Here is a 25,954-nt window from a genome sequence, read left to right on the forward strand (position 1 = left end):
GAGGAAGGGAGGGCAGGGAGAGGGGTCAGCAGCTGGGAGGAGGCAGGGTCACCGGGCCCAGCGCCAGCCTCCCGCCCACAGACGTGCCCTGGGAAAGGACGGGGACCTGGGGCCTGGATGCTGGGTCCCCGCGAAGGTCAGAGAGGGGAACCCCGGGAGAGGAAGGAACACATTTGCTCCAGGGGGGCCTGGGTTTCTGTGTCTCCCCCGCCCCTCCCTGGGAGGAAGAGAGAGCTGGAGGCTCTGATTGGTGGGTCCTCGGAGGATAAGGGCTGGGGGTTGGCATGTTGAACCTATAAAGTGGAGGAAGGAAGTTGGGGGCCTCCTGATGCCCAGGAGCTGCTGGTTCGGAGGCGGAAGTGGCCGTTTGGGGGTGAGGTCCCTCTAAAGTGGCAGCCAGACTCCGGTCCCTACACTCAGGTCGGACTTTGCCTTCCTTTGAAAGCTGCTGACGGCCCAAGCCCCACCCCCGTCCCCGCATTTCCTCTCTGAACCGCTCACACGGCCCCGTGGCCCCAGTTGCCCGCGTCCCAGGAGGAGAGCTGGAGGCCAGCAGGTGAGCATCGCAGGGGGCGGGGAGGGGGCAGCGGCGGGCAGGGGTGAGCCTCTGAAGGTGGGTGAGGGGAGGGCAGCTGGGAGTCACCTCAAGGTAAAGGTGAAAGGGCATCTGAACGGCAGGGGCCGTGCCCCAGGCTGAGAGCTGGCTCACCTGACCAGACCACACCCCACCTCCCAGAGTGACCCCCCCACACCCCATCCGCCCATCCTTCCGTCTGGGAGCCAATGGGGGCCTCAGAGGCAGGCAGCCAGGATCTGATAGACTTGAACCCTCCTGACACACACACACACACACACACACACACACAGAAAGCGAGATTCCTTAGTGGCCCTCTCTTCCTCTGCAGAGGCCCCGGCATGTGGGGCTACCTGTCCCTGCTGCCTGCCTTCCTGGCCCTCTGGGCTGCCACCAGCATCTGGGCCGTGTGAGTGTTCTGGGCAGAATGATGCCTGGGTCTGAGGGAGGAGGGGACTGGGGCTTAGACTCCTGGGTCTGAGGGAGGAGGGGGCTGGGGGCCTGGACTCCTGGGTCTGAGGGAGGAGGGGCTGGGGGCCTGGACTCCTGGGTCTGAGGGAGGAGGGGCTGGGGCTTAGACTCCTGGGTCTGAGGGAGGAGGGGCTGGGGGCCTGGGCTCCTGGGTCTGAGGGAGGAGGGCTGGGCCCTGGGCTCCTGGGTCTGAGGGAGGAGGGCTGGGGCCTGGGCTCCTGGGTCTGAGGGAGGAGGGGCTGGGGGCCTGGACTCCTGGGTCTGAGGGAGGAGGGGCTGGGGGCCTGGACTCCTGGGTCTGAGGGAGGAGGGCTGGGGCCTGGGCTCCTGGGTCTGAGGGGGGAGGCAGTCTGGTTTCTGGGTAACAGAAAGTTGTCTGGGAAGCCGCCGCTCATTTGCTGTCTCCCCACTCCTGCAGTTTCGCGATCGCTGTGTCCAACCAGACTGTGAACCTGACGGAAGGCATCCCCTACATCAGGTAGTTAGGGCGCTTGGAGGAGCCAGAGGGCGGAAAGCGGGTCCCGGCTCTACGGAGCCACAGGTGATCCCTATCTTCCCCAGTCTCTGCGGATCCTACCCGCCCCAGAGCTGCATCTTCAGCCAGCTGCTCAACATGGGAGCTGCGATGGGTAACTGCCCTGGCCCTTCGCCCCGGAGCCGGCGCCTCCCAGCCAGGGCGACCCCGGCGCCTTCCCCCGCCACCCTGCAGGCTAGACCCCCAGCCCCTCCTCCTTCAGACCCAGGAGTCCAGGCCCCACCCCTCCTCCCTCAGACCCAGGAGTCCAGGCCTCACCCCTCCTCCCCTAAGTCCGGGATTTGCCCCCACCCCTGTACCCCCAGCCTCTCCCGCGCCAACACTGCCTTCCCACTTCCCTTTCCTCCCAGCCGCCTGGATCTGCATTCTCCGTTACCACCAGTTCCGGGACTGGGGCGTCGGGAAGTGGTTTAACCAGCTGATCCTCTGGTCGGGGCTCCTCTGTGCCTTTGGCACCTCCGTGGTGGGCAATTTCCAGGTGAGTCCGAGTCGACTCCTGGAGCCTAGCCCAGGGGTTCAGCCAGCCACAGTGTGGGACTACAACTCCCAGCATCCTCCGGGGCGGCCGATTACTTCTTTGGAGTGGGGCTCGGCCCCGCTTAGCCTCCTGGGACATGTATTTCTTTGTGGTTCTCGGGCCGTGGGCACGCGGGGGGACTCCTTAGGCTGAATGGAGCGCCGCGTAGGAGGCGCTTTCTAGTTATTCCGTTGCACCCTGGGAGGTTGGGGTAATTCCCTGTCATCCTCCACCCCGTCGGTGATGAAATGACGGATCGTCACTCATTGTTGATGTTTGCCACGTTGGCGGAGTTTGCCCCAGGCTGTACCTTCTGCACATGAACTCTAGGCGAACTCTAGGCGGGCCTTTCCCAGCCAGATCCCACGGGGAGGTTTTTTTTCATTCCCCGATCACGGTGGTTGGATATGAACTCAGATTCATAGCCTCTAGAACGCACGTTCCTAACCACGAAGCTCCGTAGATCTTTGCAGAATAAACGAGTGCACACGTGACAGGAGAAATGCCGCTGATTTATTTAGTGTTATCATTTCATTTTATAATATCTGCTTCCAGCCACAGGGTGTCAGACTGGAGGCTCCTTCCAGCTTGTCAGCAAATAGCCCCCAACATATCTGCACATCTATTCATTCACGCATTCTCTCTCACTTTAAATTTTTTTAAAAAATTGATTTTCAGAGAAGAAGGGAGAGGGAGAGAGAGATAGAAACATCAATGATGAGAGAGAATCATGATCAGGCTGCCTCCTGCACGCCCCCCACTGGGGGTGGAGCCTGCAACCCGGGCATGTGCCCTTGGCCTGAATTGAACCCCGGGACCCTTCAGTCTGCAGGCCAACGCTCTATCCACTGAACCCAACCGGCCAGGGGCCAAAAAAAACCATTTTGATCCCTTTGGCGGCAACACCTACTCTTCCACACCCCGGTTGAGACTAAAAGATTTATTGCACCAACATCGATGAGCCTTTGCTACGTGCCAGGCCCTGTTTTAGGGATTGAGGCCCCCCCCCCCCCCCCCCGCGGGGAAGGACAGGTTTAAATGCCCGCCCTCCCAGAGCTGAGGATAGCCAATGCATGGACTCCGTGACCCGATCATTGGGCGTGGCAGTTGTCAATCACAGTGCATGGGGTTGGTCAGGGGCCCGTCCCTGCCTCGTGGGCCTGGTCTCTGCACAGGTCTTCCCCTCACCTCTCCCCGCTGCTCCTCCTCCTTCCAGCAAAAGAACCAGCTGGCCATGCACCTGACGGGGGCCTTCTTGGCCCTCTTCGTGGGCCATGTCTACTTCTGGCTGCAGCTCTTTCTCTCCTGGAAGATGAAGAGCCTGCCCCAGCCCGGGGCCCCGTGGATCCGGCCCCTCCGCCTGCTCCTCTGCAGCCTCTGCACCGTCCTCTTGGTGACCAGTATCCTTTAGGAGCGGGGCTTGGGGTGGTTCTTCATTGGGGGGGGGGGGGGGTCTGCTGTGTGCTAGTGTGGATGCTCCCTCGTTTTTCCGCCCTGTTATAGGACAGTCGTCAGAGAGTGCCCACGGCGGGGGAGGGGGGGGAGGGCCACGCTGCCTGGGTTGCAATCCCACCTTGTCCACATACCAGCTGGGGGAGGCGCCGCTGGTTTTTAGCTTCTTGTGGCCTCGGTTTCCTCATCTATCAAATGCAGAGCCAACCCCAGGGTTGTAAGGAATGAAGATGATACACGTGAGGTGCTTAGATCGGTGCCTGGCCCGTAGTGAGCGACCCGTTGATATTGGGAGGATGCTAAGCCGGTCATTTGGGGTACCCGCTCTGTGCGGGGCAGCATGCTGGCTACGAACGGAAACGGAGGTTCAGACAGGAGGAGTCTCTGGGCCAAGAACCAGGCTGTAGTTCATGGTGGAGTGAGTGTTGGGCTTCAAGCCCCTGGCGTGGATGCTCAAGGGCAGTGAGTGGATCTCTCCTCAGCTCCACACGGGGTGATGTCATGTTAGTCGGGGTGATGTCATGTTAGTCGGGGTGATGTCATGTTAGTTGCTGGGAATGGCCGTGGTGGGAGTATTTTTTTTTAAATATATTTTATTGATTTTTTACAGCGAGGAAGGGAGAGCGACAGAGAGTTAGAAACATCGATGAGAGAGAAACATCGACCAGCTGCCTCCTGCACCCCCCCTACTGGGGACGTGCCCGCAACCAAGGTACATGCCCTTGACCGGAATCGAACCTGGGACCCTTGAGTCCACAGGCTGACGCTCCATCCACTGAGCCAAACCGGTTTTGGCAATGGTGGGAGTATTTACACCACAGGAAGTGGCAGCTGCTGCATATCAGAGCTGGTTGTCCAACATTTACCAACACGCCACTGGCTGGCACCTCGATTCCAACTCACTTCTGAGTCACCCCAGAACCCAGCCCAGCAGGCCTCTGGCTGAGTCAAATCACTCTCTGAGCCTCAGTTTCCTTGTCCGGAAGAGGGAGTGTTTGTTTTGTTTGTTTTTTAATCATACTGATGGTTATCACTGCCAGGAAGAGCTCTCAGAGAGGCGGGCGCAGACTGGGCCTGCGGGCCTCTGTGGGGAGGAGGATGGAAGGGAGGCCGAGGGGGCGCAGGCATCTCCGAACAGGGGGGCCCCAGCCGAGGCCCTGTGCCGGCTGCATGAAGTGGATCCGTCCTTTTTCCGGAGCTGCAGCCCGATTTGCATGGAGTAGGTGGGAAGGGCTGCTCCAGCTGCAAACCAGCCTCTCCCCACCGGGCCCTGTCGGCGATGAGGTCCAGCCAGCCCCTGCTAGAGGCCCCACTCGGCGGAGGACGAGTTTGGTGGCGGAGCCTCATTCTGTGAGGCTCAGACGTCCCCTTAGCTGCAGGGAGCGGGACGGACCATCACGATGGCCAGCTGAGTGTGCTAAGGGCTCTCAGAGCTTGCCCATTCTATATATATATATATATTAGAGGCCCATTGCACGAAGATTCATGCAATAGGCCTTCCTTCCCCTGGCTGCCAGCACCAGTTTTCCTCTGGCACCCGGGACCCAGGCCTTCGCTCTGGCAGGCAACTTCCATCTTCACTCCGGCCAGAGCCTTCAGTCTTCGCTCAGGCCAGAGCACCGCTCCTGTAGCTCCCTCCGCCCCCTGCCTCACCCCCCTCATAGCAGGCATCTGCCCTGCCCGGCCGCTCCACTCCTGTGTATGCAAATTAACCCACCATCTTTGTTGGGTTAATTTGCATACTCACTCCTGATTGGCTGGTGGGTGTTGTGGCGGTACGGTCAATTTGCATATTTCTATTTTATTAGTGTAGGTATTATTTCAGAGAGGAAGGGAGAGAGACAGATAGAGACATCAACAATGAGAGAGAATCATGGATTGGCTGCCTCCTGCACGCCTCCCACTGGGCATTAAGCCTACAATCCGGGCATGTGCCTTGACTGGAATCGAACCCAGGACCCTTCAGTGCACTGGCCGATGCTCTATCCACTGAGCCACACCAGCTAGGGCAGAGCTGGCAGATTCTGAGCTGGGCCTGCAGAGCCAGCTGCGTAGGGCCTGAGCTGGGGGGTTCGTGGACACAGCAGGTGTGGGCATGCAGACGGGGGGGTGGGGGGGAGGCGAGGAGGCTGCTGGCAGGGCCCCGGGTGGTCTCCGGTGCTAAGGTGAGGGGTTGGGCTTCTGCCTTGGGGCAATAGGGAGCCATGGAGAGCTTGTGAGCAGGGGAGGAGCAAGGTTGGCTCTGGGGTAAGCCGTTTGTTGGGGTGCTCACACAGCTCTTTTTCTCCAACATCCACGGGCCCAGGGATGGTGTTGGACTTGTGCACGGCCTCCAAGTCCTCGAATGAGTGAAATAATATCTAATCTGATCTCGCGGAGGAGTAAGTCGGAGCTAGCTTGGCTGAGAGGAGGAGAAAGAGTGCGCCAGGGAGGAAAGTTCCAGCAGGTAAAAGGCGTCTCTGCTAGGCTGCAGCGTGGAGTCTGGTTCGCCGGTGGTTGGGAAACAGTTTCAAGGAGCTGGGCGGGACGGGGGAGCCGGAGGAAGGACGGGCAGACCCGCAGGGATGCCAGGCCAGACGAGACCAGTAAGGCAGATAGGACAAGACCTGGAGCGACCAGCTGGCCATGGGCGTGAGGGAGGTGGTGAGGGTGATTCTGGGCGCAGGAATGGATGAGGGGGCTGTCATGGCAGTGGGGGGGGGGGGGACCCAGAAAGAGGAAGATGCTTTAGGGGGAAGATTCCATTCTGTTTGGGAGTGAGCAGGAGGAGCCTGCAGGCCTGAGGCTGGCATGGGGGAGTGTATCTTTTTTATTTTTATATATATTTTTTATTGATTTTTTTACAGAGAGGAAGGGAGAGGGATAGAGAGTTAGAAACATCAATGAGAGAGAAACATCCATCAGCTGCCTCCTGCACACCCCCTACAGGGGATGTGCCCGCACCAAGGTACATGCCCTTGACCGGAATCGAACCCGGGACCCTTCAGTCCGCAGGCCAACGCTCTATCCACTGAGCCAAACCGGTTTCAGCTATTTATTTTAATTTTTATTGATTTCAGAAAGGAAGGAAGCCCTAGCCGGTTTGGCTCAGTGGATAGAGCATCAGCCTATGAACTAAGGGGTCCCAGGTTCGATTCCAGTCAAGGGCATATGCCCGGGTTGTGGGCTGGATCCCCATTAGGGGGCATGCAGGAGGCAGCTGATCCATGATTCTCTCATCATTGATGTTTCTCTCTCTCTCCCCTTCTCCCTTCCTCTCTGAAAGCAATCAAAATTTATTTAGAAAAAGAAAGAAAGAAAGAGGGAGAGAAACATCAATGATGAGAATCCCGGGCCACCTCCTGCACGCCCCACACGGGGGATGGAGCATGCAACCCGTGCTCATGTGCCCTGACGGGGAATCGAACCGTGACCTCCTGGTTCATAGGCCCACGCTGAACCACTGAGCCACTGGAGCTGAGCTGGGGGTGTATCTTTAGGAAACCCTGCATACGTGGAGGTGGAAGCAATGTGTCTGGTTGACTGGCTGAGCAAGTGGGGGATGGTGGCGCCTTCGTGGGCGCAGGGAGGCTGACGGGAGCTAAGACCCTTGTTCCAGAATATTGAGAGCGCCCTTGGAACAGAAGGGACCCACCTGGGAAGATATTTGGGAAACAGTTGGAGACGCAGACAGGACTGGAGGGCACCCCTTGGCGAGTGTCCGGGAGCCACGGAGGAGGGTGGCGCGGCCTCGCCTGCCCGGTCTGGGGGCTCCAGGACCCTTCTCGTGGCGGCTGCCCTTGACCCTGGCGTAAAGTGGTCGTCCTGCACACCAGCCTGCGGCGTTCAGCCGCCGCCGTCTGCGAGTGGGCCGTGGCCATGCTGCTCTTCACGCTCTTCGGCCTGCTGGCCGTGGACTTCTCCGGCCTGGAGGGCTGCACCCTGTGTCTCCGGCCTGGGCCCAGCCTCAGCCGGCAGCCCGCCTCCCCCATCTCCCTGCAGACCCCACCGCCGCTGGCCCAGGCGCTCTGACCGCGGCCTGGCCCTCCCGCCGAGGACAGAGACCCATCCCGGGCTCCTCCGGGCCCCCAAGATGCATCGCTGGGGACGAACCTTCAGGGATGAACCGTTGGGGACGGACCTTAAAGAACTTGCCGTGCGCTGGCCAGTGTTGCTCAATGGTTAGAGCGCTGGCCCACGCACCCACGGGTTGCCGGTTTGATTCCGATCAAGACCACAGACCTGGGTTGCAGATTGGATGCCTGGCCCCGTTCGGGCGAGTCTGAGAGGCAACTGGTGGATGTGTTTCTCTCACATCGATGTTGCTCTCCGCCCCCCTCTCCCTTCCACTCCATGTAAAAGCAATGGAGAAACAGCCTCGGGTGAGGATTGCCAAGAATGAAAGAGAACGGGCCATCGCCTCCAGGCCTGGTGCACATGTGGGGCCGGGCCCCAACCCGCTGCTGGGCCGGCACCTTCCTGCCCTCCCGCCCCTGCCATCGGCCACCCAGGAAGCGAGAGGCGGCGGCCAGCCAGCCGTCCCTGATCAAGGCTATTTATTGTTGTCATTATTAATTTTTTTTTTTTTTTTTTTTTTGCCGCCGGCGGAATCAGAGACACGGACGCAGGCAGGATCACGGGAAACCAGAATTCCTTCCGGAGAGCAAATCCGTACAGAAGGTCGTGGGGGAGGGGGAGGGGGCCCAGGAAGGGGGAGTTGGGGATGACACAAGCACAGATGGCCCTGTCCGTCCGGATCTGCTAAGCCACCCCAACCAGCCCCCGTCCCTCCCCCACCCCACCCCGCAGAGAGGTTGATCAATAAATAAAATAATAAATTAATCAATAAATAAAATAGAAACAGCTCCCACCCCCTGGACACCCCGCCCCCCCCAGTACCACCCCTCCCCGTTGGGCACGGCCCCTCGAGCCCCATCCCTGCAGGGCGAGGCTGGGTTGGTTGTATCTCCCCCTCCCTATGTACTCCTTGGGCCCTATTTACAGATTCACAGTTGGGGGGCAGGGAAGGGGGGTGGAGGGGGCTCCCCTCCTTCCCCGGCCCCCTGGGGTCAGGGCAGAGGGGTCCCGTTGGTGGCCAGGAGCTTCTTGTCTTTGGGGGGGCCTCGGCGGGGAGAGCTGGTCAGCTCCGGGTCTGGGCGGCCGGGCGGGGGCTGCAGGCTTCGGGGCGGGGTGCTGGCAGGCCGGGTCTGCGCCCCGTTCTTCTCGTCTGTCGGGGAGGAAGTGGTGTGGCGTGAGCTCCGGGGCTCTGGAGCCGGCGTGGAGGTTCCTGCCATCCCGGGTCTCAGTAACCCCAAGGCCGGCCGGGACGACTCCAGTATCGTGCGGAGGCCCAAGCCCCCAACTCGGGTGCTAGGGGGGCACACACCAGCAACCAGGCCTGCCAACCCTAGAACAGGTCATGCATCCGGGCCCCCTCCAGCCCTCATGGCTTGGAGACCCGGCCGGGCGTTCTCAGAGACTGGTGTGTGAGCCCAGATAAGATTTGAGCACCCCAAGTCACAGCCAGAGGGTCCCCCTTCCCTTCCACTATCCTGGTGGTTAGGGGGGATGCTCCTTAGTCATGGGGTTTGGAGCCCCTACAACAGGTTGTTTGGGGGGGTCTCAGGCCCCCCCAGGCGGGTTTTCCTGACTGGTGTCACCTCTTTGAGGGGCCACACAGCAGTACCTGAGGGCCCCTAGCAGGGACCCGCCCCCATAAAAGTCACTGATTGCTGGTTTTTGTTGTCATAGCAACCAGGATGGCTCCCCCATTAGGTGGACTGGGGGTCACCTCCCCTGCCCCATTCCTCTTTATAAGACGCCGGGCTAAGCCCCCGGGTGCCTGTTGTCCTTCCTGTCTGAGGGTGTGCCCTTTGGGGGACCCTGGTTGCTAAGGTCAGCTTTCCTTAGCAACCGGGTCTAGCAGGGTTCAGGGGGCCTGACCTGGATTCTGGTCACCCCGGGCAACCAGGCCTAGTGGAGACTCCTGGGGCGGGCTTGCTCCACTCCCCAGGAGGTCAGAACGCCTTGCTGTGGGGGCGTCCTAGGCACCCTGCACCCCCATTCCTCCAGGATTGACATCAGCGGAAAGGGCTCCAGACATTGCCGGATGTCCCCTGGGCGCCACGAATCATGCCTCCCCCACACGCCCCCAAAGCTGTCCAGCTCCTCCTGCTGAGAACTGGGGCCCTGTTACACTGCAGGGCAAAGGGGACGCCGGCTGACTGAGGCCGGAGCCCAGCGGTGGCCGGTTCTTCTGAATCATCTGGGTGCAGCCTGGAAAGAACCTCCCCAGTGAGGCCACGCCCCAGGGACATGTGCCCTTCAGGGAGGTGCCCGTCACCAGCTGTGCGGGTGCTGGGGCCTGGGGCCTCTGGGAAGGCGGAACGGATACCCCGGGCCCCCAGCCTCCAGGAGGGAGCCTGGCCTGGCCCTCCAAACACCTTGAGAGTCGCCCCGTCGGTTCTGACCTTGGGGAAATGGTTCTGACCTTGGGGAAATGGTTCTGACCTTGGGAAACGGGGCCCCGGGCTGAACTACTCCTCTCCAGCAGACGTGACCCTGGGCGTTGGCCTTCTCCAGTGACAAGGCCACGTGGCGTCTGCCCCCATGGCTGGGGTCCTGTCTGCCTGCTCCGTTTCTCCCTAGGGCCTGGGGACCCCATTCCCACCTATCCCAGGAGTGGGGCTGAGCAGGGCTGTCTTCACGGAGGAATTCTGGTGACCCCTGGTTGCTAGGGAATTCCGCTCCCTGACAACAAGGCTAGCCTCCAGGAAGCCCCACCCCCTGGGGCAGGGAACACCAGCTCCCAGGCGAGGCCCACCCTGGAAAGGGAACCGCTCGCAGGTCTGCAGGTGAGGCCTCAGCGGGACGGACGACAGGTGGGCCTCGCTTCCCCACCGCTGGTCTCGCCTGCTAACCAAAAGCTGCAGCCCTGGTCCCTGGGAGTCTCCCCTCCGCCCCACGGGACAGAGACGGACAGACAGCCAGCACCCGGCCTCCCACCCGCCATGGCCCGCACCCACCCGCCGTGCCCGCACCCACCCGCGAGCCCCCCACCCACCTGCCATGGCCCACACCCACCCGCCGGGGCCCACACCCACCCGCGAGGCCCGCACCCACCCGCTGGGGCCCGCACCCACCCGCGAGGCCCGCACCCACCTGCCAAGGCCTGCACGGAGGGCTGGTCATGAGTGCTCAGCAGCTGTGCCTGGATGGTCTCCACCACTCGCTTGAACCGACGGCTGGGACCTGGAAGGGGCCGGGAAACAGTGAGTGGGGACGCCAGGGACAGGGCCGGGGAGGGCCGTCCACCCAGGGAAGGCCTCTCCTCCTCTCTGTCTCAGTTCCACCTCCTCTCCTGGGCCAGGCACCGGTCCACGGTTTGCACATGGAGCTGAGAAATGTCACTTATAGGAACAATGGGTGCTATTTTCTATTTCAGTGGGTTTTATTCCTTGTTAGTTTCTGCTGGAGGCCATGGAGAGCCAGAAATGTTAGAAAAATCCTTGGGCCCTACCCGGCTTGGCTCAGTGGATAGAGCATCGGCGTGCGGACGAAAGTGTCACAGGTTCGATTCCGGCCAAGGGCACATGCCTGGGTTGCTGGCTCGATCCCCAGTAAGGGGTGTGCAGGAGGCAGCCAATCAATGATTCTCTCTCATCATTGATGTTTCTATCTCTCTCTCCCTCTCCTTTCCTCTCTGAGATCAATAAAAATATTTTAAAAAATCACTGGGAAGAAAAAAAATCTTAAAATTGAGAAACTTCTGCCTATTCGTCTTTTTTTTTTTTTTAAATATATTTTATTGATTTTTTGCAGAGAGGAAGGGAGAGGGATAGAGAGTTAGAAACATCGATGAGAGAGAAACATCGATGAGAGAGAAACATCGATCAGCTGCCTCTTGCACACCCTCTACTGGGGATGTGCCCGCAACCAAGGTACATGCCCTTGACCGGAATCGAACCTGGGATCCTTCAGTCCGCAGGCCTATGCTCTATCCACTGAGCCAAACCGGTTTCGGCCTATTCGTCTTTTTTTTTTTTTTAATATATTTTATTGATATTTCACAGAAAGGAAGGGAGAGGGATAGAAAGCTAGAAACATCGATCAGCTGCCTCCTGCACACCTCCCACTGAGGATGTGCCCGCAACCAAGGTACATGCCCTTGACCGGAATCGAACCCAGGACCTTTCAGTCCGCAGGCCGACGCTCTATCCACTGAGCCAAACCGGTTTCGGCCTATTCGTCTTTTTTATTTAGAAGATTTTTAAGCTGCTTTTTATTTATTTATTTATATATATTTTTAAAAATATGTTTTTATTGCTTTCAGAGAGGAAGGGAGAGGGAGAGAGAGATAGAAACATCCATGATGAGAGTCACTGATTGGCTGCCTCCTGCACAACCCCCACCAGGGACCGAGCCCACAACCCAGGCATGTGCCCTTGACCGGAACTGAACCTGGGACCTTTCAGTCCACAGGCTGACACTCTATCTACTGAGCCAAACCAGCTAGGGCTATCTATTTATTTTATATATATATATATATATATATATATGTATATATATATATGTGTATATATATATATATGTGTGTATATATATATATATATATATATATATATATATATTTTATTGATTTCAGAGAGGAAGGGAGAGGGAGAGAGACTGAAACATCAATGATGGGAGAGAATCACTGATTGGCTGCCTCCTGCACGCCCCACACTGGGGATCACGCCCACAACCTGAGCACGTGCCCTTGACTGGAATGGAACCAGGGACCCTTCAGTCCGCAGGCCGATGCTCTATCCACTGAGCCACACCAGCCAGGGCAAGCTGATTTTTAGAGAGAGGGGAAGAGAGCAACATCCATGTGAAGGCCAAACATCAATTGCTGCCTCCCGCAAGCCGGGCATGTGCCCTTTCCGGGAATCAAACCCGTGACCTTTTGGTGCACGGGACAACGCTCAACCCACTGAGCCACACCGGCCCGGGGCTGCCTGTTAGTTTTGAAGGAACTAAAAAAAAAAGCGCCATAATTCATTTTGGGGATGCAGTGCCCCAGTGTTCCACAGCAGCCCGGTGTAGAAAGTGGGAGCAAGCTCACCTCCCATTGCGACATGTTACAATGGGTGACAAGGCCCTGACCGGTGTGGCTCAGTGGATAGAGCATTGGCCTGCGGACTGAGGGGTCCCAGGTTCGATTCCGGTCAAGGACATGTGCCTTGGTTGCGGGCACATCCCCAGTAGGGGGTGTGCAGGAGGCAGCTGATAGATGTTTCTCTCCCATCGATGTTTCTGACTCTCTATCCCTCTCCCTTCCTCTCTGTAAAAAATCAATAAAATATATTTTTTAAAATAAAAATAAAATGGGTGACAAGGACAGCAAAGAGAGGTATCCCTCATCCTCCAAACTCGGTATCAGGACCCAGGAACTAAGTAGGATTGGAAACAAGGCATTTCTGTGGTTCTCATCTCTTGTGCCAACTCTTTTTTTAAATATTTTTGTAAAATATATTTTATTGCCGAAACCGGTTTGGCTCAGTGGATAGAGCGTCGGCCTGCGGACTGAAGGGTCCCGGGTTCGATTCCGGTCAGGGGCATGTACCTTGGTTGCGGGCACATCCCCAGTGGGAGGTGTGCAGGAGGCAGCTGATCGATGCTTCTCTCTCATCAATGTTTCTAGCTCTCTATCCCTCTCCCTTCCTCTCTGTGAAATATCAATAAAATATATTAAATAAATAAATAAATAAATATATATATATATATATATATATATATATATATATATATTTTACTGATTTTTTACAGAGAGGAAGGGAGAGGGATAGAGAGCTAGAAACATCGATGAGAGAAACATCGATCAGCTGCCTCCTGCACACCTCCTACTGGGGATGTGCCCTTGACCGGAATCGAACCGGAATCGAACCTGGGACTCTTCTGTTCGCAGGCTGACGCTCTATCCACTGAGCCAAACCAGTTAGGGCCCAACTTTAAAAAAAAAAAAAAAAAAAAAAAGTTTTTATTTATTTTAGAGAGAGGAAAGGAGAGGGCGAGAGAGAAACATCGATATGTGGTAGATACATCAATCGGTGGGTGGCCTCCTGTTGAACCCACAACCTGGGCATGTGTCCTGACTGGGAATTGAACTGGTGACCTTTCAGTGCATGGAATGATGCTCAACCCACGGAGCCACCCTGGCCAGGGTTCTTGTGCCAGCTCCTGATTGGCCAAGGCTGCCTGGAGTTTGAGGCTGTGGCTGAGCTCACGGGATGAATTGCTATGATCGATTGGTGATGTCTGCTCTGGGTGTGGGAATGGCCTGAAAGCAGCACCCCATGTCCCTTGCTCTCCAGTCTTAAAGTCGTAGGGCGAGCTCTGTGCTGGGAGGTCAGGAGGCCTACGCGGAGCCCAGCTCTGTCACAGCGTACAGTGTGACTCCGGTCAAATCCATTTACCTCTTTAGACCTCAGTTTTCCTCTCTGTCAAGTGGGTGATTACTAACACATCAAAGGAAATAGTGCAATTAAGCACTAGGCACAGGGTAAGCAATATGCGATGAGGTTAAGTGTGGATGAGAAAAGGGGAAAGGAGCCCTAGCTGGTTTGGCTCAGTGGATAGAGCATTGGACTGCAGACCGCAAGATCCCGGGTTCAATTCCGGTCAAGGGCACATGCTCAGGTTTCGGGCTGGATCCCCAGTAGGGGGCATGCAGGAGCAGCCGATCAATGATACTCTCTCATCATTGATGTTTCTATCTCTCCCTCTCCCTTCTTCTCGGAAATCAATAAAAATATTTTTTTAAAAAAAGAAAGAAAAGGGAAAGGGGACCTGGCTCAGTTGGTTGAGCATCGTCCCATGCACCAAATGATCACCATTTCAATTCCTGGTCAGGGCACATGCCCAGGGTAGAGGCTTGACCCCCAGGAGGGGTGGTGCAGGAGACACCCCTCCTCACATCGATGTTCTCTCTCACATCGATGTTTTTCTCCCTCTCCCTTCCTCTCTCTCTAAAATCAGTAAACATGTTAAAGAAAGGCAGGGAGGGAAGGAGAGGATGTGGGGGTCTACGTGAGGAGGGGGCTCACACAGTCAGGCCCAGCTGAGCACGATCTCCTCCTCCCTCATGCTGCCCTCCTTGGCTGCTATCCTATCTCAGCTGTCCCTGAGCATCCCAGACACCCGTCTAGTCGAGGGAGACATACCGGAGAGGAGAGTAAAGGTGACAGAGTAGATGCCACCTCCGCCACCACCGCCATCCCGTCGCGGGGAGGGCTCTGGCCCCTCAGAGGAGCTGATGTCCACCTGGAAGCGGACGGGCTTCTGGAAGACGGAGGGGCCACCGCTGGCCTTGTACTCGGCCCTGAAGCTGGTCTGTGACAGCACACTGTGACTCAGGCTGGGGATCTGAGAGAGATGGGGGGGACATAAGGAGGAGGTGACCCCTGGTTGCAAGGAATGGATAAGCAACCCTACAGTGGCCTTTGCCCAAGGAACTACAAGTCCCATCAGACACTGGAGCAAAAGTACAAGGAAAGGCATCAGAATGCCCCATTGCCCGCTGGGATTTGTAGTTTTCCATCCTACTAGGTTATATAGGGATGAATGGCTGAGCAACTAATTCCTAATGTAATAATAGGGGAATGTCAACTCACCAGTCCTCAGGGGACACTGATATGTGGAGAATTGTAACTCACGGTCCTATTTCACCACTTCCAGGCCCCAGGACACAAGCCTCGCCTGCCTCCCTGCCCCCACAATGACCAAACCCAACTCTGGCTGAAAAACTACAAATCCCATGAACCCCAGGAAGGAGTCAGGCCAGTGCCAAGGTGGTGAACCCCAGGGGCCGCTGTGGTTGTGTGGTGGTCAGCGTGCGTGAGTGCGTGGGGACCCCGGCCCCTCACCGACAGGAAGGCATGGACAATGTCCGCTTTGATGCTACTGAGAGGTTTGTCCTTTAGCACGAGAAAAATTTGTTCTTCTTTGTCCAAGGAGATAAAATTGCCGAACCAGGAGCGTTTTGCCAGCCTGAGTAGGAGGGGATGGTTGGAGGAGGGTCAGGAGGGGGCCGAGGAAATGAAAAACCCCCTCCATCCTTTCTCTTCCCTTCCCTGTCTCACTCACTCTGGAGAGGACTCCGGCGTCAAACTGGACATCTCCTCGGCGGTGGGCACTGGGGGGGGAGGGGGGAGAGACTATGGTCAACACTTCGTGAGCAGCACAATCAGGGCTTCCAGACCCACTGTCTATTCACCCCACCCAGGAGCCAAACCCCAAATGGCAAGCAGCCTTCTGTTCCTTCTGTGGATGCCGCCCAGGCCCATTAGGCCACGCCCTCTGTGGGTGTGGCTTGCTTGCCATGAGCCAATGGGAAGGTGATCCAGAGCACCGAGTGGGCGTGTCTTTTAGAGGGGGCGGGGCCACTTCCTCTACCCATGCTTGCATCTCTGCTCACAACCCCATCTTACCCCAGGATATGGGAATCCGGGCCCCACCCCATGCTCCCGGGACCCAGATGTTAGCCCCAGGTCGCCTTCCTCCATTAGGATTCAGGAGTCTGCTCCCCAGCCCCTGCGCCACCAGGGACCCCGTACCCTGCATCTTGCGCCGGTGGAAACGCGGGGAGCCCAGGAAGCTGTTGCGGATGGAGTTGAGACGACTCCTCCAGGCGGCTCCCCCGACACCACCGCCTGGGCTTGGGGGCGGCGTCGTCCCCGGGGTCCCGGTGGGGCTGGCCCGGGGAGTGTGCAGAGGCGAGTGCAAGGGGGTCCCCCCGGAGGAACGTGGGGAACCTGGGGGTCCAGGCAGGGGAGTGGAGCGGGCACTGGGGGGTGGGGGCTGCTCCCCGGCGCCCCCACCCCTGGGGCCTCGAGAAGGCAGCGTCTGCGTTTTGGAAGTCGGGGAGCCTCCTCCCCGAGCCTCATCTCCAGCCCCAGGCTCCGGTGAGAAGGAAAAGACCGGACTCTGCGAAGGAGAGGAAGAGGGTGAGGCCGGACTACAACTCCCGGTAGGCTCTAGGCCGCCCACTCACACATACTCAGGCAGGAGGGCCCGATGATGCATGCTGGACCTTGTAGTCCTATTATCTCCCCCTCCCTCCCCCCAATGTTAGGGAAGCAAGGATTTTCCCTGTCGTGTTCACCGCTGTAAACCCAGCAGTGACTGGTGCACATAGGCGCTCAATTAGCTTCTGTTAAATGAGTAAATAAGCCCTTCTGGGACACGGAAAAAACCCCAACGCTATGAAGGAGGATTAGGGTTAGGGTTAGGGTTAGGTTGTAGTTTCTGCTGCTTGATCTCTGCTCCACAGGGTCTTCATCCCTTACCCCTTCTCCCTTCATTGGGGTCTGGCCTTACCCGCGGACTGCTCAGAGGACTGGAGGACAGGCCGGTGGAGGCTCCACTGACGCTACGGGATCTGTTTCCGGGACAAATGGTTAAAAATCAGGAGGGAAAGCTTTCAAAAGGCTCAGCTGTTCTCTCCCTTCCACACTCCTTCAAGATAAGGAAAGGAGGCCCAGAGAGGGCAGGTGACTCGGCCCAATCAACACAGCACCTTGGAGGTGGCGCTGGGGTTAAAACCTTGACTTCTCTTCCCATCCAGGACTGGGGGGTCCCACTGCAGGGGTAGGGTTCCCACCTCTGACTGTGCTGGGCCATCTCCAGGGCCCGCCGGGTGGGCACCGGGGAGCCGCCACCACCCGCATCCGTGATGCTCAGGACTTCCATGGACTTCCGCTCTGGCCGCCGCTTCCCGTGCCTGCTCAGCATGGGGGAGTCCACGCGCTTCCGAGGGGGGTCTGGGGGGAAGATCAAAAGACTGATTTGTGCCCTAGATGGTTTGGTTCAGTGGATAGGACGTTGGCCTGTGGACTGAAGGGTCCCGGTTCAATTCCCGTCAAGGGCACATGCCCGGGTTGTGGGCTCAATCCCCAGTAGGGGGTGTACAGGAAGCAGCCAATCAATGATTCTCTCCCATCACTGATGTTTCTCTCTCACTTCCTCTCCTTTCCTCTCAGAAATCAATAAAAAAGTTATTAAAAAAAAAAAAAAAAAAGAAAGAAAGCCGAGCCGAAACCCGTTTGGCTTGGTGGATAGAGCGTCGGCCTGCGGACTGAAGGGTCCCGGGTTCGATTCCGGTCAAGGGCATGTACCTTGGTTGCGGGCATATCCCCAGTGGGGGGTGTGCAGGAGGCAGCTGATCGATGTTTCTCTCTCATTGATGTTTCTAGCTCTCTGTCCCTCTCCCTTCCTCTCTGTAAAATATCAATAAAATATATTAAAAAAAAAAAAAAAAGCCAAAACCGGTTTGACTCAGTGGATAGAGCGTTGGCCTGCAGACTGAAAGGTCCCAGGTTCGATTCCGGTCAAGGGCATGTACCTTGGTTGCGGGCACATCCCCAGTAGGGGGTGTGCAGGAGGCAGCTGATTGATGTCTCTCTCTCATCGATGTTTCTAACTCTCTATCCCTCTTCCTTCCTCTCTGTAAAAAATCAATAAAATATATTAAAAAAATAAAAAAAGAAAGAAAAAAAGAATCTCTAGGGCCAGGCTCAGGAGCTTGCATTTAAAAAAATAAAAGACTGATTTGTCCAACTGTACGTGGCACTCAGACAGATGGGAAACTGAGGCCCGAGTAGAGAGAGGTTTTGACAGCTCAGGTCCTACAGCCCCGCCCACCTCAGGAATCTGGGGCCCGGAGTCCCAGCCCTGCCTTCTCACCAACATCATTGCGGGGAGGCAGGTCCTGGTCCTCACAGCTGGGGTACCGCTCCTTCCGGTCCAAAAGCAGATAATATATCATCTTTTCTTGGTTCTCCCTGTTGGGGGCAGGAGATGATTGGGGTCAGAGGTCAGGTCCCAGAGGTGGTCTCATCCCCTCCCTGCGGCGGTGGCTCTGTGGGGGCTCGGTCCACCCAGCATCTCTATATACAGTTCCATTTCCCTGGGTATCAACATGGTGGGTTCCTTTGTCTTGGTGTACAGCTCAGTCTCACTTTCCTCAAAAATAATAATATTAGCTAACATTGGAACACGTACTCTAGGTAAGTACTATGGGAGGCACCCTCTAAATCTGTCTCAACAGCCCTAGCCATTGTGGTTCAGTGGATAGAGCGTCAGACTGTGGAATGAAGGGTCCTGGGTTTGATTCCGGTCAAGGGCATGTGCCTCAGTTGCAGGCTGCATCCCTGGCCCTGGCCCGCCCCAGAGGGAGGCAACCAATCAATGTGTTTCTCTTACATTGATGTTTCTCTGTCCCCCCCACCTCCCTTCCACGCTCTCTAAAAAATAAATGGAGCCCTAGCTGGTTTGGCTCAGTGGATAGAGCGTCGGCCTGCGGACTGAAGAGTCCCGGGTTCGATTCCAGTCAAGGACACATACCTCCATTGCATGCTCCCGGGGGCATGCCGGAGGCAACCAATCGATGTGTCTGTCTCACATCGGTGTTTCTCTCTGTCTCTCCCTCTCCCTTCTACTCTCTCTAAAAATCAATGGGGAAAAAAATATCCTTGGGTGAGGATGAAAATAAATTTAAAAAATAATAAATGGAAAAATGTTGTCCTAACCGGTTTGGCTCAGTGGATAGAGCGTCAGCCTGCGGACTGAAGGGTCCCAGGTTCGATTCCGGTCAAGGGCATGTACCTTGGTTGCGGGCACATCCCCAGTAGGAGGTGTGCAGGAGGCAGCTGATCGATGTTTCTCTCTCATCAATGTTTCTAACCGTCTATCCCTCTCCCTTCCTCTCTGTAAAAAAATCAATAAAATATATTTTTTTAAAAATGTCCTCGGATGAGGATCAAAAAGTAATAATAAAATAAAATAAAATTAGGGCATTAAATAAAATAATAAATCTGTCTCAGTATCTATTAATAATGCTTTTCAGCTTCAGTTCTGCCTTTTCCCTGCTGGTCCTACTGCCCCCTGGTGGTTCCTTGGGGACAGGGCCACGCGGGAGTTTTAAGCCTCCGTGTCCAGGAGCGTGAGTCTGCCCGTGTGCGAGGCTGGGCGTGCCCCAGGCGGCTGTCCCGGGAGCTAAGGCCGCTCCCCACCCTCCGTGGGCCGCCAGTGTGTGTTGCCCGCGGGGCGTCTTACTCCTCGCTGCGCAGCTCACGGTGCAGCCGCTCCCGGTCCCTGAAGCAGCCCAGCGAGGCCATGCTCTCCAGGACGTCCGGGTCCAGCTCCCCGTTGGATGGCAGGCTCCGCATGGCCACCCTGCGGCCTGGGGTGGGCTCCAAGCACGGGTCCGGCTCATGTTTCCCACCCCTGGCGCGGGGAGAAACAGCAGAGGGAACCCGGACTCGAACCCTCTTCTTCACCCCGAGTCTCAGGGGTCCTGGGTCCCAGCCTGCGCCTTTCTGGGGAACCCCGGAGTCCTGTCCCCACCCTCCCTCAGACCCAGGAGTCTGAACCCCTCAGCGCCTCCACCTGTGTCTTCTCTCCTAAGACCCAGGGGTCCAAGTACCCTGACCCCTCCTCGTTCAGGAACCGCGGCATCCCACCCCCTGGCCGGCTCTGGCTCTCCTGCTTTGGGGGGCCTTTGATATCCGGGCCCCACTCCCTGCCTCCCCCAGGGATTCAGGTGTCAGCTCCCCCATACTCACAGGTACCAAGGATGTTTCTGAATTTGCTCCAGCTGTGGGGGAGGGGTGGGGGGACAAGGGGGTTGTAAAGAAGCGGAATTGAGGTCATATGATCACAGTTGGACGGCATGAAAGTTGACGGGGTGGGGTTGGGGGATCCCTAACGGGTCTCCCCATCGCCAAGGGCGGGCTGACGGGCTTATGTCTCCCCCAAGTGGCGAGTGAGCGTACTGCCTCGCGCACGCGCAATCCGAATCCTGTGGACCGGCCTGGCTACATTGCCGCATGCGCAGTGGCATCCTGAAGGGGTCTTCCTCCCCCTTTTTGGAGTGACTGCGGGCTCACCCAGGGACTCCCCTCCCAGCTGTCACCCGAGGGACGGACAGGCCAGTCCTGGGCACCCATCCTCAAGACTCCCCTAGGGATCCCAACCAACATGGCTATGAACCAGGAGGTCACAGTTCGATTCCCTGTCGGGGTACAGGCCCGGGTTGCCGGCTCGATCCCCAGTGTGGGGCGTGCAGGAGGCAGCCAATCCATGATTCTCTCTCATCATGGATGTTTCTCTCTCTCTCTCTCTCTCCCTCTCCCTTCCTCCCTGAAACCAATAAAAATATTTTTTTTTAAAAAAAGACTCCCCTAGGGTTTCTGTCCTCATCACCCACTGTCCCTTCCCCTGTCCCCATCCCGGCCCCCCCAACTCACACTGAGCCTCTTCTCGGGCTCCACCTCGATCATGCCCCGCAGGAGGCTCTGGCAGTCAGGCGGGATGAAGTGGGGCATGTGGAAGACTCCCCGTTTCACCTTCTCCAGCAGCTGGCGGAGGTTGTCATCATCGAAGGGCAGAGCCCCCTGGGTGACAAAGGACCGCCACTGTCCCGAGCCCTCCAAGGGCTCCTGGCTGCCTCGTCCCACTCGGGGACCCCCTGGGTCATCCCACAGTTCCGGGACTGAACGGTTAGCTCTGGGATCTTGGTCGGCTGGCGAATACCCCTCACACCTTCCTGATATCCATTAAATATTTGGGAGAGGGACCTAGGAACCAGGAGGTCACGATTCAATTCCCGGTCAGGGCACAGGCCCGGGTTGCGGGCTCCATCCCCAGGGTGGGGCGTGCAGGAGGCAGCCGATCCATGATTCTCTCTCATCACTGATGTTTCTCTCTCTCTCTCCCTCTCCCTTCATCTCTGAAATTAATTAAAAAAAATAAAAGTTTAAAAAAATGGACACCAGCCGAAACCGGTTTGGCTCAGTGGATAGAGCGTCGGCCTGCGGACTGAGGGGTCCCAGGTTCGATTCTGGTCAAGGGCACGTACCTTGGTTGCGGGCACATCCCCAGTAGGAGGTGTGCAGGAGGCAGCTGATCCATGTTTCTCTCTCATCGATGTTTCTAGCTCTCTATCCCTCTCCCTTCCTCTCTGTAAAATATCAATAAAATATATTCAAAAAAAAATGGACACCAGCTTAAGAGAAAAAAAAAAAAAAAAAAAGGGAGACACGCCCCGGGGTGAGGCTGGAGCTTCCGGTCCTGAGCTCCCCAGGCGGGGTTGTTGTGGAGACGGGCAGGAGCGGGGAGGGGCGCCTTACCACCAGCAGGGCGAAGAGGATGACGCCGCAGCTCCACATGTCCGCCCTGCGGCCGTCATACTTCTCCCCCTGGACGGGAGGGAGCAGGGCCGGCATGACCATCACACCCATCTCCACCAGCACCAGCTCCCCCACCCCCCTCACCTGCTCCACACTCACCTTAATCACCTCTGGGCACGCATAGTGTGGGGACCTGAGGGAGAGACAGGGGGGTGGGGGGTGAGCCTCGGCCGCGTCTCAGCCCTCCCCGGGCCCAGGCGGCCGCCGGACTCACCCGCAGCTGGTCTCCAGGAGGCTGTCCCCCACCTGCAGGGACGCCATGCCGAAGTCCGCGATGCGGATGTTGTTCTTCTCGTCCAGCAGCAGGTTCTCGGGCTTCAGGTCTCTGTGGCTGAGACAGGTGGGCGGGCGGGGCTCAGCTCAGAGTGGGCGGGACTCAGCTCAGAGGGGCGGGACTCAGCTCAGAGGGGGTGGGGCTCAGCTCAGAGGGGGTGGGGCTGGAAGCTTTGATGGTAGACAATTTCACACAGGGCCCACCGCCCCCCCCACTTCCCAAATATGAACTCAGGGCGAATCTCTCCTCCACACCCCTACATCCCTCTCCCACTGGATTATTTTTGCGAGAGACCACAGAGGTCATATTCCTTTTCCTACAAATATTTGAATATATAGGAAGTGAGAGGGTTTTTAAAAAAAATAATTTTTAGCCCTAGCTGGTTTGGCTCAGTGGACAGAGTATCCACCTGTAGTCTGAAGGGTCCCAGGTTTGATTCCAGGTCAAGGGCACATGCCTGGGTTGCGGGCTCGATCCCCAGTAGGGGGCGTGCGGGAGGCAGCCGATCAATAATTCCCTCTCATCACTGATGTTTCTATCTCTCTCTCTCTCCCTTCGTCTCTGAAATCAATAAAAATATATTTAAAATAACTTTTATTTTAAATTTATTTTTATATATGTTTTTAATCTTCCCTCAAGAATATTTTTCCATTGATTTTTAGGGAGACTTGGAAGAGAGAGGGAAAGACAGAGAGAAACATCTATGTGAGAGAAACACATCGATTGGTTGCCTCCTGCACGAGCCCTGACCAGGGCCCTGGTCCAGAGAGGAGCCTGCAACCAAGGTACGTGCCCTTGACCGGAATCGAACCCAGGACCCTTTGGAATCGAACACAGGCCGAACGCTCTATCCACTGAGCCAAACCGGCCAGGGCTGGAAACTTTGATTATTGACAATTTCATGCATGCCCCAAAGTAGAGAGAATATAGGGAAGCCCCCTGTGCCCACCCATCCCCCAGATATCCCATTATGAACTCAGGGCAGATCTCTCATCCACACCCCTCCATATGCTTTCCCTCTCCCACTGGGTTATTTTGTGAGAGACCCCAGATGTTGTATTACTTTACCCACAAATATTTGAATACGTACAAAGTGAGAGTGTTTTAGGTAAGCAGGGCTGATACTGAGCTAGCTCTTTAAATATTAAAACTATTTCCCTACTGAATAATAAAAGGAATACTGCCACCTCAGGCTTGGGACAAATTCCCTCTCTTCTCCCAGGTCAAACGGCTCAGCTTTAAGGGTTTAAATGTCTAGTGTCTCAGGGCAGAGGCGGCGCCCAAGGATTCCACAGTTTCTGTTGGAAGTGGTAACTGGGTCATACTGCACCGCCCCCTAGAGGTCAGTGTTTTTAATGTCAGGGTTTTGACAGTCTTGTCAATAGGGAGGTGTTGACAGTTCAAATGGGTGGCCTTTTATCACCCAGCTTAACCCCCGAGTCTGAGGCCCTCCACCCCACCTCCAACCCCATCCCGGAGCGGGAGGGGTGCAAACAGATGAGGCTGAAAGACGAGCTGAAGGCACCCTTTTTTTGCACTGTCGTTAATTATAAAAATGCCACCTGTTTGATATCTTGTTTTGGCTTTGTGAATCCTCACCCGAGGATATTTTTCCATTGATTTTTAGAGAGAGTGGAAGCGGGGGGGAGAGAGAGAGAGAGAGAGAGAGAGAGAGAGAGAGAGAAACATCGATGTGAGAGAGACACATCGATCGGCTGCCTCCTGCACGTGCCCCCAACGGGCCTGGGGTTGAAACCTTGACCGGAATCAAATCCGAGATCCGCTGGTACACAGCCCGATGCTCTAACCACTGAGCTTGCCAGCCAGGGCTGTAATATCTTGTTTTGAGAGCTCAAGGCAATTCCGTGAGTAAAGGACATATGGGTGTTCATATGCCAAAAAATGCACCTCAACCCTTACCTCCCGCCAGACACACACAGGAATTTGAAATGGATCCCAGCGCGATGGCCAAGAGCTAAAACCATACAACCCTAGAGGTACACAGGAGGAAACCTCAGGGACCTTCAGCTGCCCCGAAGGTGTCTCTGGGACAGAAAAACCACCAACTTACCAAGGAGAAAATTCAACAAGCTGGAGGTCATCACATTTTAAAATTTTGCTTTTTTTTTTTAAAGATGATTCCCATTTTAAAAATTGATTTGAGAGAGAGAGAGAGAGAGAGAGAGATCAGAGAGGAACATCTATCGGTTGCCTCAGGCACCAGCCCTGGCCAGGGATCGAACCTGCACCTTTTGGTGCACGGACGATGTTCCAATCACCTGGGTCCCGCCGGCCAGGGCTAAACCTTTGCTGTTCATAAAACATTGTTATGGAGCCTGACTGGCGTGGCTCAGCGGTTGAGCATCGACCCAAGAACCAGGAGGTCATGGTTGGATTCCCGGTCAGGATACATGCTCAGGTTGCAGGCTCCATCTCCGGTGGGGGGCAGGCAAGAGCCTGCCCATAGATGCTTCTCTCTCATCATTGATGTTTCTCTCTCCCTCTCCCTCTCCCTTCCTCTCGCTGAAATCAATAAAAACATATTTAAAAAACCAAACAAAAAACACCCACCGTTATTAGAGAAATGCAGAAGCATGTCACGGATGGGAAGAAAATACTTGAAAAAAAACACACCAAAAACACATCCGGTCACAGACTGGTCCCTGGAATAAGTCACTCTCCCAGCTCAATCATAAAAAGACAGAGAACTCAGTGAAAAACCGGGAGAGGGCCTGCACAGACGTTTCTCGGGAGAAGATCTCCCAACGGCCAATAAGGCCTGGGAAGAAGTTCTACCCCACAGGGAGGCCCCACTTCACACCCACTAGGATGATACAGTCAGAAAGCCAGGTGGTACCCTAACCGGTGTGGATCAGTGGATAGAGCGTCGGCCTGCGGACTGAAGGGTCCCAGGTTCGATTCCGGTCAAGGGCATGTACTTTGGTTGCGGGCACATCCCCAGTAGGAGGTGTGCAGGAGGCAGCTGATCGATGTTTCTCGCTCATCAATGTTCCTAACTCTCTCTCCCTCTCCCTTCCTCTCTGTAAAAAGTCAATAAAAATATATATATTTTTAAAAGTCAGGTGATGTTTTAGAGAGGCTGGAAGAGAGAGGGAAAGACAGAAATATCGATGTGAGGGAAACACACCAATTGGTTGCCTCCTGCACGAGCCCTGACCAGCGCCCGGGCTGGGTAGAAGCCTGCACCTGAGGTAGAAAAAAACTTAGACCTTTCAGTTCGCAGGCCCAGGCTCCATCCACCAAGCCAAACCCGCTAGGGCTGAGCATATCTCTTTAAAAAGAAAGAAAGAAAAAGAAAAGATCCTAAAATTAGATAGCGGTAATTGTTAGATTATACAACTCTGAATATAACAAAAACCACTGAGTTGTACATTTTAAAAGGGTGGATTTTATAGCATGTGAATTATATCTCAATAAAGCTGTTATTAAAAAAAAAAAGTCAGCCCTAACCGGTTTGGCTCAGTGGATAGAGCGTCGGCCTGCGGACTGAAAGGTCCCAGGTTCAATTCCGGTCAAGGGCATGTGCCTTGGTTGCGTGCACATCCCCAGTGGGAGGTTTGCAGGAGGCAGCTGATAGATGTTTCTCTCTCATCGATGTTTCTTTCTTTCTTTTTTTTAAAAAATATATTTCATTGATCTTTACAGAGAGGAAGGGAGAGGGATAGAGAGTTAGAAACATCGATGAGAGAGAAACATCGATCAGCTGCCTCCTCCACACTTCCTACTGGGGATGTGCCCGCAACTAAGGTACATGCCCTTGACTGGAATCGAACCTGGGACCCTTGAGTCCGCAGGCCGACGCTCTATCCACTGAGCCAAACCAGTTAGGGCTCCACTGATTTTTAGAGACAATGGAAGGGAGGGATGGGGGGGGGAGAGAGAGTGTGACAGAGATATTGAT

General features: G+C 55.9%; 2 protein-coding genes across 3 annotated transcripts in view; one reads left to right on the forward strand and one right to left on the reverse strand.

The window, feature by feature from the left end:
- On the forward strand, positions 1-8,348 carry TMEM150B (transmembrane protein 150B). The gene is made up of 8 exons (XM_080643327.1): positions 1-136; positions 446-556; positions 906-983; positions 1,464-1,523; positions 1,607-1,674; positions 1,931-2,058; positions 3,314-3,497; positions 7,346-8,348. Exons 3-8 carry the CDS (start codon positions 916-918, stop codon positions 7,558-7,560), a joined length of 723 nt encoding a protein of 240 aa, XP_080499453.1. The 5' UTR covers positions 1-136; positions 446-556; positions 906-915; the 3' UTR covers positions 7,561-8,348.
- Positions 8,306-25,954, reverse strand: part of BRSK1 (BR serine/threonine kinase 1) — a 22,366-nt gene continuing 4,717 nt past the window's right edge. For both annotated transcript variants that reach the window (XM_080643326.1, XM_080643325.1), the window contains exons 5-19: positions 21,973-22,089; positions 21,858-21,891; positions 21,699-21,767; positions 20,817-20,963; positions 20,133-20,164; positions 19,624-19,794; positions 18,253-18,350; positions 17,171-17,330; positions 16,888-16,948; positions 16,125-16,494; positions 15,655-15,703; positions 15,435-15,558; positions 14,733-14,934; positions 10,690-10,779; positions 8,306-8,755 (exon numbers count right to left, since the gene is read on the reverse strand). In XM_080643326.1, the coding sequence (XP_080499452.1) occupies positions 8,598-8,755; positions 10,690-10,779; positions 14,733-14,934; positions 15,435-15,558; positions 15,655-15,703; positions 16,125-16,494; positions 16,888-16,948; positions 17,171-17,330; positions 18,253-18,350; positions 19,624-19,794; positions 20,133-20,164; positions 20,817-20,963; positions 21,699-21,767; positions 21,858-21,891; positions 21,973-22,089 (1,882 nt within the window). In that variant the 3' untranslated portion in view covers positions 8,306-8,597. The remainder of the gene's footprint in view (positions 8,756-10,689; positions 10,780-14,732; positions 14,935-15,434; positions 15,559-15,654; positions 15,704-16,124; positions 16,495-16,887; positions 16,949-17,170; positions 17,331-18,252; positions 18,351-19,623; positions 19,795-20,132; positions 20,165-20,816; positions 20,964-21,698; positions 21,768-21,857; positions 21,892-21,972; positions 22,090-25,954) is intronic.

The sequence above is a fragment of the Plecotus auritus genome (genome assembly GCF_963455305.1).
Source record: "Plecotus auritus genome assembly, chromosome: 10".
NCBI lineage: Eukaryota > Metazoa > Chordata > Mammalia > Chiroptera > Vespertilionidae > Plecotus > Plecotus auritus.

Bases quoted from the DNA above. Each gene is read 5' to 3' on its own strand.
- TMEM150B (XM_080643327.1), top strand. From the start codon at position 916: ATGTGGGGCTACCTGTCCCTGCTGCCTGCCTTCCTGGCCCTCTGGGCT. The intron at 984-1,463 runs GTGAGTGTTCTG...CCACTCCTGCAG, and splicing joins GCCACCAGCATCTGGGCCGT to TTTCGCGATCGCTGTGTCCA. The intron at 2,059-3,313 runs GTGAGTCCGAGT...TCCTCCTTCCAG, and splicing joins CCGTGGTGGGCAATTTCCAG to CAAAAGAACCAGCTGGCCAT.